This window comes from Ictidomys tridecemlineatus, chromosome 10 (assembly GCF_052094955.1).
Source record: "Ictidomys tridecemlineatus isolate mIctTri1 chromosome 10, mIctTri1.hap1, whole genome shotgun sequence".
Classification (NCBI taxonomy): Eukaryota; Metazoa; Chordata; class Mammalia; order Rodentia; family Sciuridae; genus Ictidomys; species Ictidomys tridecemlineatus.
In genome coordinates this window covers 55,920,481-55,932,827 of record NC_135486.1, presented here as the reverse complement: position 1 = coordinate 55,932,827, position 12,347 = coordinate 55,920,481, and the positions used below count along the sequence as shown (strand labels likewise).

General features: G+C 31.4%; 1 protein-coding gene across 12 annotated transcripts in view; it reads right to left on the bottom strand.

Annotated features, from left to right (window-relative positions):
- Akt3 (AKT serine/threonine kinase 3) overlaps positions 1–12,347 on the bottom strand; it is a 267,691-nt gene that overhangs the window by 29,338 nt on the left and 226,006 nt on the right. For all 12 annotated transcript variants that reach the window (XM_078022976.1, XM_078022977.1, XM_078022982.1 and 9 more), the window contains 2 exons: positions 7,973–8,187; positions 1,927–2,014 (listed from right to left, as the gene is read on the bottom strand). In XM_078022976.1, the coding sequence (XP_077879102.1) occupies positions 1,927–2,014; positions 7,973–8,187 (303 nt within the window). The remainder of the gene's footprint in view (positions 1–1,926; positions 2,015–7,972; positions 8,188–12,347) is intronic.

Here is a 12,347-nt window from a genome sequence, read left to right as displayed (position 1 = left end):
CCCTGACCATCTTGTTGGCGCCTCTAATTCTATTTCCAAAGCCTGGTTATCCTAATCTTAATATCACTTTCACTCTGGGCATAGCCTATTCCAGTGGGGCACAGATAAGGCAAACCTTGCTTCTTGTCCTATCTGGTTCTCAAAGCATTCTCCAGTTGAGGCTAAATTGCATTTAACATGAAGAGCTGAACACTGATAAGGAAATCATTGCAGCATAATTTAGTGTCCTCAATAGGTTCACATTTTGTCCCTTCTTTAATTTAGCAATGCCACACTGGTGCTATAATCACTGTCTCTTAAAAAAAAAAAATTGTTTTCTTTCTTTTTTTAATCAGTCCTGCTTGGACAGGGTATACTGCATGAATGATAATTTAGTTGTATCTTATAGTCATTTTGTGTGCCAAAGAAAACTTCTGACTATGTATTATTTCTGGGAGACACAGTAAGATCTTGATCTTTCCAGGTTCTTTTGTAGTGTGCTGATAAAAACAGTATATAGCTCATAGAAGTCTTCCTACATATGCATGTAACTCATAGGCTCATCATCAGTGATCTAAAGTAGACATAAATTATCCATATGAGAGTCATAAACATTTAGGACATTTAGGAATGGTGTGAAGGAACCAATATTTGACACAGTGCTTTATACATGACAAACTCAAAATACGTGAGTTTGGTTGAGTTGAAGTTTTGAGCAGAAGGAGTTTAACATGGTGCAATTATTTAAATTTATAGTTACAAAAAAACAGGTAGAAAAATCACCACACTCCCTCTTACCAACAACATGAATTCCAGATTTGAAATATTGTATTATTTCCTCATGGTTCATTTCTCATTCCATCTTTATTTCAGAGGTTAACAGAGAAGAATGCTCTGCATAAATCAAACCTACATAAATGTTGATTGGTAAATGTTTCAGAGGAAAATAAGGAAAACTGGAATGAACTGAAATGGGTAGATTGACTAACAAAATAGATAAAAATTCAACATAAATTAATGAATTACATAAAAATTTCATATAAAAATTTTATAAAAGCATTTAAAAACAAATATCAAAATCAATGTCTATAGAAACAGTTGATGAAGTAGTAAAAAATTAAAAAATAGAACAGATACAATGATTTTTCTATTCCTGAAATACAGTAAAAGTTGCAACATTAAAAAAAATGCAATAAGCAGATTACAATAATAATAAAGATACATAATTGTGGGCAATATAATTGTTTCAAACAATAAAAATAGTTCCAAATAAGACAATAATTATTATTTGTAAATTTTATTGGCGGGGAAGAGTACTTGGGGATTTAACCAGGGATGGTCAACTACTGAGCCACATCCCCAGCCCTTTTATTTTCATTTATTATTTTGAGACAGGTTCTAACTAAATTGTTTAGGGTCTTCCTAAGTTTCTGAGGCTGATCTTGAACTTGAGAACCTCCTATATCAGCCTCTGAAATTGCTGGGATTACAGGCATGCACCACCATGCTTGGCCTACTTTGTTAAACATTAAATATTATAACTATATTTCTTTTGAAGAAAATCTTTTCTTCAAAATGAATTGGAAGTATTTGCTTTAAAATTAAAAGTATGACAGTAAATTTTAAAGTTATAATTTGCCCTTCATTTTCTTACAGAAAAACATAACATTGGGTATGTTTTTTTCTTAGAGAAAAAAACTCACAAATTATTATAGGGTCAAAAAGAGAAAACTAACTTTTTGACAATGTTGAATAAAATTTTGAGAGACATTTGGGGAGTCCAAATTATAAATAAAACATACTAAGAAGTTCAATAATCACTTAAATGTTAGAGTAAAAGGGAAAATACCATTACATCATTGGATTTTATTTGCTTAAGTTTTTAATGCTATAAAATTCATTTTAGTAGTCAAAGTATAAATACACTATGCCAGGAAGATATCCTACCTTTTTATCATACACATCTTGCCAGTTTACTCCAGAAAAGAAGCTGTGTCTCATAATTTCTTTTGCATCATCTGGTCCTCCACCCAGGCTATAGAACAGAAATTTTAATTAAATGAATATAAAACATTTACATAAGCCAGTTGTATCAAAAATTTTTCGCAAAAATGCAATTTTTTTTGGTGATAAACAGTTCTTAGAATAAACAGCCATAAAATTAAAAAGCTTTCACTATAAGATCTAATTTTTCTAACATGCTATTAAAAACCAGCTTTAGAACATTATGGTAATCGAAAAGAGCAGAGGCTCTGGGGACCGACCTGAAAGAGGTAACCACTTCTGGGAGTTCTGTGATGTGCAGCAATGAAAAAATGCTGAACCTCGTTTTCCCACCTGTAAAGTGGGGATAAAAAACCTTCCTGGGGGTTTTTTATATTAGAAATAACATAGGTAGCACCTGGCACAATAAATCATCACTGTCAATTCTCTAACCAAGTTCCTTTTGAATGACTTAAGTAAAAATGTATCCTTGCTAATAAAAATTCTGAAATTATTAACTGGTTTGAAAATTATTGGTATAACAATGCTATAGACAGAAATTCATGGGCTATTTTCATTTCTCCAAGGAATTCCACAGAAACTTTATTATTAATCCACAAAATAACATTACAATGTAATCTGCTATGAAACTTGCAATATGAACTAAAAATTATAAAACATACCCCCTTTACTGAAGGCATTCTTATTTAAATAATATCTGATACAATATGAAATTCAGGTGTTTTTTGGCTTACTCAACATGAGTCACTAAGAAAAAAAGAGAAAAGTGAGAGAGGAAGGGAAAGGAGGGAGAAAATAAGACAGAACAGGTACTGGTAAATTTTAATCAAGTCTTTGGGGAAATTACACATTCAAAAATAAGTGTATTATAAACATGATCCAAAGGAAAAGAAGCACAAAATTTATAAAGAATAATAAAATACATAATGTTTCTATTGTAAATTAGTCCCAAGATTCTCATAAACTGGACATGGTGGTGTACACCAGTAATCCCAGCATCTTGGGAGGCTAAGGCAGGACAATCACTAGTTCAAAGCCAGTCTCAGCAACTTAGCAAGGCCCTAAGCAACTCAGTGCGATCCTGTCTCAAAATAAAAACAAAAACAAAAACAAAAAGGGCTGAGGATGTGGCTCAGTGGTTAAGTGTCCCTGTGTTCAATCTCTGGTATCCACTCCCACCAAAAAAAAAAAAAAAAAAAAAAAGATTCTCATAAAATTTTTAAAAAAATTTTTGCTGAACTCCCAAACTCCAAAAGCCAACTATGGATGATTTTTGATTAGTGCTAATACAAATATTGGTTGATATTACTATTTATATGTTAAAGTCAAAGATGAAGGTGATACTACAAAGACATTGAACTTTAGTTGTCAAACTTTACTTGTCAGTTATATGAGCGACTTTTTGCTGAATTAATTGTTAATAGTTTTGAAACAGTAGAAAAATATTTATTTATATGCTCTCTGAAATGTAACATATACAGACACTACATGCTTTTAAATTTAATCTGCACTGTTAACATTTTTTCCATCATTTTTAAGGTCTAAATAATCAAAACAAATCAAATCCTGACTTAAAAGTATTGGCCAGTTTTGGTGGTATTAATATTCCCATCATGGCCAATTTTAAGCTACTGTAGTAGCAAATCATTATACATTATTTCCATATGTTACCTAACCTCAAAAACAAGAGTAAAATGTAACAAAATTATTAAGGGGTGATAATTTGAGTACTTATTACTTTTTGCTTTTGCTATTCTTGATTAAATTTTGCAAATTTATGTTAATTTTAAAGAATGGTTGCATTAAACATTCAGCTCACACAATTTCTGATAATTTTAACAATTGGTTCTTGTGAGCTGGTACTTAGCAATCCCACACATAACTATGTAGGAAAAAACCCAAACAGGTTATAGAAATCAAATAATAATATAAATCTAACAAATTCTGGTTATGAGGTATAAGATTCAGACAACTGAATCCTCTCTGACATACTATCAGAATAGAAAATAAAACAATTAGCTGATATCTGAGTATCTTTGGTGATAAGTTTCCATCAGCTGCACCTCCTACTCCCAGATCTATACAGGTATACTAATAAGTCATACCCCATCGACAGGACTTTAAGATTGGATCATCTCAGAATAATGATGTTCACATTATTATGAACCTTCAGCCTGGCCATTCTGTATTTAGTTAATGCTTAGCATTTTGGTTCCTGCCCTAATTCTATTTCATTCTACTTCAAGTTGTGTATGACAGTACCCTCCGGAGACATAAAGCTCCTTGGAAGGCAGAGAGCAGTACTGGATGATCCAAAGGCCTTCTAACTTTCTGGATAGGAAACCAGAAAAGCAGATACATGTTTCTGAAAGAACTGAGTGAATTACAGTAGTCTGCATGAAAAAAAAAAAAATCAGAATTCCATTGTATTCTTTTATATTGGTTGTAGCTTATTTACTTCTTTATAGTTTATAATACTGTTTGCATCAGAAGTGAACCTGAGATGGCAGATGAGATGGGAGTTGGACTGGAGAATCATAATAATTTTGTTAGGTTTTTAATCCAACTTCTGTAATTCATGTTCAGGTTAAAACCTCAGTTCTTCAGCAACAATTTGGCTTTGGACACAGCCAGCAGAGTTGTCAAATATATATAAATTATATATGGCCATGAATACTAAGGAAAGTTTAAGATTACAATCATAAGACTGTCATTTTAGAAGCTGAGATTCTTTAACATAAATTTCCTCAAAGTGTAAAACTGTAAAATGGCAATGTCAATTGCTTTCTGATACAAAATTTAACACTTCAAAATATGCTTTGATTTGAGTTATCTTATGCCCAAGTATACTGAACTCCAATATTAGAACGTTAAATCCTTAGGTCCTATGAATTCTTCATTATTAGGAACAAAGAATTCCTATTTTCTTAGTATAATGAATTCAACATGACATCATGCTTCTTCTATAAACTCTCCATAGGATGACAAAGGAAGACCAAAAGAATGATCCTAAGGTAATGGAAAATAAGAAACAAAAGCAAAATGATATTGATTTTTTGATTGAACTGATGGCAGGTTAGTAAAGAATACCAGAAAAAAAAATCAGGCAGTATTTAAAGTAGCTAAATAGGAAAAATAAAGAGGTATGTTATGATAATATCTTTGAATATGTTTCCAAAGACTTTTCAGGGTTCTTTGTTGGCTTTTTCTTTTTTCTACTTGTAAAGTTTAGCATTTCCCAGGATTCTGTGCAGGTCCTCTCCACTATTTTCTTGCCTTCAGCTACTTCCTAGATGTCCATGGCTCTATAACCCATATACTCAGTTACTGTGTTTCTTTTAAGCTGTTTGTATTATTTTCAGTTCCTTGCTTGACATTTCCATCTATATTTTCTAAAAATAAAATACATATAAAACCCCCAGGCTTGGTGTACCCCAAATTAATACCAATATCCACCCCCAACAAACCTCTTCCTTTGCTTGGGCTCCCTGTCTGCTGGAACACACACACTCTAAACTAGTCACCCTAGCTAGAAACTACCAGGGCATCCCTGGGATCTACCCAATGTCTACCTCTTCACCATTTCAACTGCCCTTTTTTTTGGAAGGGGGTGTACTGGATATCAAATCCAGGGTTTCCAGCCTGCAGTTTCTATTAATCATCCACAAAACTCTTAGCACTACTTCAGAAAGGATTCCATCTTCTACCTAGACAATTTCAGAAGAATTCTTAGCTGCTCTACCTTCCGGTCCCTCACTTTTCTAATCCATCCATCCCAAAGCTGCCAAATCCAATTATGCTATCTCTTGCTTGAAATACCCTTATGGGTTCTCATTCCTTTCTGAAGATGAAATATTTTCATTCTTATAATCTTATAATCTCCCAATGTTACCCAAGTTCTTTACTCAAGTCACTGAACTTCTCAAATGCCATGTTCATTTGCAATTCTAGCTGAGTTACTTTATGTGTAAATTTCTCTGCTTCAATTCCTCTGCAAACTCCAATTCCTCCATAAGCCAGCACAAATTCACTAATCCCTGAAACAGAGCTAACAATTACAAAAGCAATTTGTACATGGTTTGGCCTGAATAAATTTTATTATTATGTTTTGTGGCCCTTATCTTTCTACAGATTCCAGAGGAGAGACTCGTTTATCTTTTTCTCCTTTGTGTTTCCAATATTTTAATGCAATAGTAGAGGGCATTGAAGAAAATACCAGGTAATTAATAATATTATATCTTCTCTTGAGAACACTACCAACCTCTGGGTAGTGAAACTACATATTAGACCGCTAACACTCTAGAAATGTACCTCACATTTATTCAGCAGTTCTTAAGTACCTACTATATACTACTCATGGAGTAGGGGTGGGCTGACATAGTCAAATAAGTGAGATATAGACACAAAAACCACAAGTACAATTTTGTTCTAGCAGTCAATTATAGAAAGGGCAACAAGGGAAAGGGTGGCCAAAGAGCCTATAGGACTCAGAAAAGCAAAGGATAAATTGTTAGTTTTCTTAAGACCAAACCAAATATTATTTAGATTCCCAAACCAAAGATATAAAATGGGAGTCATAGCTCTGCTTAAAGATTACTTATTCATTATTTACTCATATTCTGCATGAATTTCCCATGAGACCCTGGGTAAATCACTTAACCCTCTCCTGTACCTTTGTTTTCTACTCAAATAGAAATGTGACTAGTATCTCCCTTAAGGGTACTATAAAAACAAGGTAAAGCAAAGATGTGAAAATACCCTGAAAAAGAAAACAAAATGACTATAAATACAAGTTACCTCAATTCTTAAGATCATCAAACAAAGCTTTTGAGTGATCCTCACAAAAGAAAACAACAACAACAAAAATGTTTGCTTATTTCTGCTTAAGTTAAAACCACATTCCTAGGCTGGGGTTGTGGCTCAGTGGTAGAGTGCTTGCCTAGGGTCATGTGTGAGGCATTGGGTTGGATCCTCAGCACCATATATAAAATAAATAAAATAAAGGTCCACTGACAACTAAAAAAAAAAAAAAAAAAAAAAAAAAAAAACAAAACAAAACAACTCTCTCTCCTTATAAATTTAAAAGCTGAAGCATGTAATGGAAACTATTTCTAAAGTAGACAAAGCCCAAATCTTAGGATTCATTTATTTTTTCACTCATTAACCCAGTCTGACAATAAATATATGTTCACCATTGATCTTAAACAAAATGCTGGAACAAAATATTATGTGAGTTGTTTATGGATCAATTCAACAACATATGAAATCTATCCTTTAGATACTTAAGTTTAATAGACTTTCAGAGAGCTACTGATATGTATACATATATAAACACACATTTTAAGAGACATTAAACAATTAGTAGTCATTTCACAAGATTTATAAAATGCGTTAATAAACATATATATGTGAATAAGCAATATTGTGACCCATTGAGCAAAGCAGCACGTGCTATAGAACTCTTGATGTCATAGCTATAGCTACAAAAACAGAAATACAGTAAGTTTTTCTTTTTTTTTTAAGTGTCATCAATCCTTTCACCCATACATGGAAAAAATATTTTGAAATAATAATAAGATATGTTTATGTAGGTTGGGGGTGGGAGGAAAGAATAAAAACAGGTCTCTCTTTTTTTTCCCTATAATGTAAATAATCAGAAATATAAAGGCCTGGAAGAAGAAAAGGGATCATCCTATTCCCACAAGATCAAGCAACAGGGAAATTAAAAGACTGTTCACTCATAAAATGGATAATGAAAATCTCAAAATCCATATTTGTGAAACCTGCATAAAATTCCAAGTCAGAAAAGAATTGATGAACATTTTTGAGTTTTCTATATTATGCAGTTAAAAATAAGTCAGTATCTCAGTGGGAAAATGTCTATAGCAAATACATTGCTTCTTGGAGTCAGTTTTATTTGAATTAATTTCCATATCATAATCTCTAACCATATTCATCAGTAACTCACAGAGCATTATTTGAGGCTTACCGTTTATTTGGATCCTTTATCAAGAGCCCTGAAAGCAATGATTTTGCATCTGAAGAGAGAGTTCGAGGAAACTTAATGTCTTCCATTAGTATTAGTTCAAAGAGTTTCTCATGATCCTGGTTGTAGAAAGGTAACCTCCCACACATCATTTCATACATGACAACCCCCAGGCCCCACCAATCTACTGCTCGGCCGTAGTCATTATCTTCTAATACCTAAAAGTGAAATCAGTGAAATTATTAATTACTACACATTAACTTTCAAAGCATTATTCATTAAAACATAAGAGTCTTACATAAAAATGCATTTCAACTTTCCAAGCCTAGGTATGTGTATCCTGAGTTCTTGACCTCAAAATGATGAAGCATAAATCAAAAGTATAAATTATACCAAGTATGTGAAATATTTCATATATATGTGTATATATATATATATATATGTACATACACACACATATATACACACACATACACATGCACACACATACATAAAATGGTCAGTATTTTAAAAAGGGGACAGGTCATAAAAAATATCAGTAAGTAAATATATTTTCAGGATCAAATGAAAATACAAGCTAGCATTTTTGCATATTTTCTTTTAGGTCTACTTAATTTTTCATTCTGAATTCACTAACATGGACTTTAACAACTTGAAGTTAGGCCATGCTGATTCTAGACAACAAAATGTTCCATTCTTGCTTTAAGAACTAAGTTAAAAAGAAAAAGAATTTAGTAATAGAAATCAAGCAGTGAAAATTAGGAGTAAACAAGCACAATATAACATGGGGAACACAGACCATGGCAACCATTAAAATAAATGTGAAAATTCTTGGGGTTCCCTCTGTGTCTCAGAAAATATTTAATTAATTAATTGAATGTAAAAGCAAAAATTATGAACTTAATACCTGGGTGGTATATATATCCTTATACTGGATTCCCAAAATGCATTAGATGTAAGAAATAATATGAAAATATCCCTTTGATTTTGTTAGAATGACCTATTCAAATCAGATACAAAAACCTATCATCTGCTTCAGGTAAAATTTGTTTTCACCTTTTTTATCAGATTTGCTTTTCATTCAACAGAATATTCCTCATCCATATACAACTTCCTATATTTTATTGTAAATAACTATATTTGAATAATCTTCAAGCTTATTTTAATTTGATCATCTCAAACTTTGGAAAAAACAGATTAAGAAAGCAACAGACATGAATTTCATTAATTAAAAAATACCACCTTAACAACTGATAAGAGAAAAAAAATATAAAAACAAAGTAGTACTTGTATTTCAAATTCTCTTGACTTGATTTAATACATTACAGAAAATGACTTACTTTTGTTTAAAATTTAGCAGTAATTTTATAGCACTGAGGATATTTTTGACAGTTATAGTCACTTATAAAAACTTGGAAGAGTACTTAAAGATGAAGGATAAAATTTTAAGAAAAAATTGTGTAAACATTTTTGGAATACCATGAAAAGATTTTAATTCATTGTTATCAATGTTGTTTCATGGCTTAGGAAGCCTAATTGGAATTGCTTTGTAAGTTTTAAACACAATCCCACTTTTTTTTTTTTTTAAGAAATCTTTTGTAAATCACAAACTAAGGAAAATATTTTCTGAAAGAACAAATTATAGTTTTCATAATTAGTCAAAAAATATTTCTACTTGTTTAAAATGAGTAATTTGAGAACAAACTGAAAATAAGAAATAACCTAAGGAATTCTATTTATGTTCTTAAAGGAAAAGCTATATATATTACTTAAATATACCAGTGATTTTTTGATGATTCAAGGATCTATCTCATGGGCAACTAGTAGACTGTACTGTTTGTGGGCCTTTATCTAATTGATACAGGATTTTAAAATGAAAAAAAAAATCTAAGTAATCTTTAACTGCATTCCGACAACACCAACAAAATAGTGGCATACAAGAAAAGGAGCCAAATGTGGTTTTTAACCTCTTTTTTCATAAAACCATAAAAAGCATAAAAGCTGGATTAACTGCCTCCCGAACCCACATTTCACCAGCCGGGTTCTCATCCCCAGCTGGCAAAACTGGCAATCCTTTATTTTTGTTTAAATACCTGGTTTGCAGCCAGAAGGGAAAGTGAGTGCATAAAAAAAGAGGGTTTTTATTTTTGAAGAGAAATAAGCAACTGAAAATTTAAAACTGCATTGTAAAAATATCTGTTTGATAAAATCAATTTTATTCAGCTTTGTAAAATGAAAACCAATTCTCAAAAGTAGTGGTTTTACTTTTGAACTTTAACTGATGCTTTAACTGATATGCAGATATGATGCTGTAATTAGAACTGTTTGCCGTTATCACTTTGTACTGAACAATATTGATGTAATACATTGTCTTATTGACACACAAACTTTAAGCAATGCTGAGGAGAAAAAGCCCTGACAACGCAATCATCCACCTTTACTTGAAAAACTTTGCTATCAATTAAATAGAAGATTTTTGTTCAACTCCTATTGCCAAACAGCTAAGATAAACACAAGAAATGAGTGATTATAATATTCTGCATGTGAATATATAATATAAAACAAGTTTTCATCATTTATATTATATCTTTTTTCTCTCCTTCAATCTAAATGGTTAAAAACATAATATACTATAAAATACTCTGGAAACCTCAAAGTCAAATTAATTATTCTAAATTCAAATAGCCTCTTTTACATTATTTTTGGATGACTTTTTTTTCTCCCTTAACTCAAAACACTTCTCTTTCTAAAATTACAATAAAATTTGATTTCCTGTAAACATAGTTTATCATATAATTTGGAAATAGATACTGATCAAAACCTAGTTCTAGAGAAATAATCCAGTAAAAACTTGACTAATTAATCTAAAATATTTCTTTTTTCCATAAAATCAATATTACTGATGTGTGTGTGCGTGCGTGTGTGTGTGTGTGTGTGTGTGTGTGTGTTTGCTGGGGATGGAGCCTTGCATAGGGTAGGCAAGCACTCTTAACACTGAGTTACATCCCCAGCCCTTATTACTAACTTTTAAATGGAACTCAAAGTTTAAGTATGAATGTGGACATTTGATGTATCCTTCTATCCCTACTGTCCTTTGTAGTTAGATACAGCTCTACTTTATACCTACATTTAACACAAAGATAAGGGATGAAAATTTAAACATAAAAGTAAAAGGGTGATAAGAAGTCATTTCAAACCAAAATTCAAACAGAGCATACACTATAGGAAATAAGGCTTAGTTTTTATCTTTTTTTTTTTTTTTTTTCCCTAGCAGGAGCCAGAAACTCTTTACTTTTAGACATAATAAACCTAAAAATCAAACAGGTCACAAAAAGTATCAGTTAATCTTAGATATTCTGGTAATATTTGATGAGGACACTTCTATTTATAAAACAACCAGGTAAAGGGGAAAAATACTCCATGAGTAAGTTCTTGAATAATCAATAATTTCAAAGAAAGATTTTTAAATAACTACGTATTTTAAAATGAGAGCATCAATTAAAGTTCACAATGTAAATACTTATTTGGCTAACAGGCATTTTCAAAAAATATGCTCATTCTAATATTATTCTACCAATTATGATTTACTGGGAGTTGAAGGGATATTTCTTTCGATTACTTACCAAGCCACTCAATGCACCCAAGGCAAGCAATTATAAGGAGCCCATATATGCCCTGGAGTGGCTTACTGCTCTATCAATAATCCCAACAGAACAGATGGGGGAAAAAATTAAACATCTAAACAAACTGTCTGTACACCTATGTTGTGAAAGTAAACTGCGAACTTGGATGAACCAATTTACCACTAATTCAAAAAAACTCAGGTAGTTGATAGGTGTATGTCTTATATATAAACAGATCTATATACATTATCATTTATAAAAACCCTTTATATATTCTTACCGTCACAGGTATTTGCTAAAAAATAGTGACTAATAAACATATATCCATATACATTATCATTTTTGAAAACCTTTATATAGTCTTAACATCAGTATTTGCTAAAAACCATGACTAATTCAGATTTTAAAATTGATTGGAATTTCAAGGAAAGTATACATTTCAATTCATAAGAACAATGGATTCCATGGTTTATCCATCTTTTCTTCATAAACATACATTTAATAACTATCTCTTAAATGCTCTAATAATTCTTAAGAGACATCACCTGATGCCATTTGCTATGAATTAGAATGTTGTAAGTATTACAGCCAATTCCTAGCATGTGCACACAAATGCTTTAACATAGCACTTTCAAAAGCAAACTCAGAATAAAACAGTAAAAATCCCTGAATAAGAGAAAAGCTAAGTGGATACAATAATAGTGATTAAATCACAATAACATTTATCTTCACATAGAATTCTATACTTCCTTTTT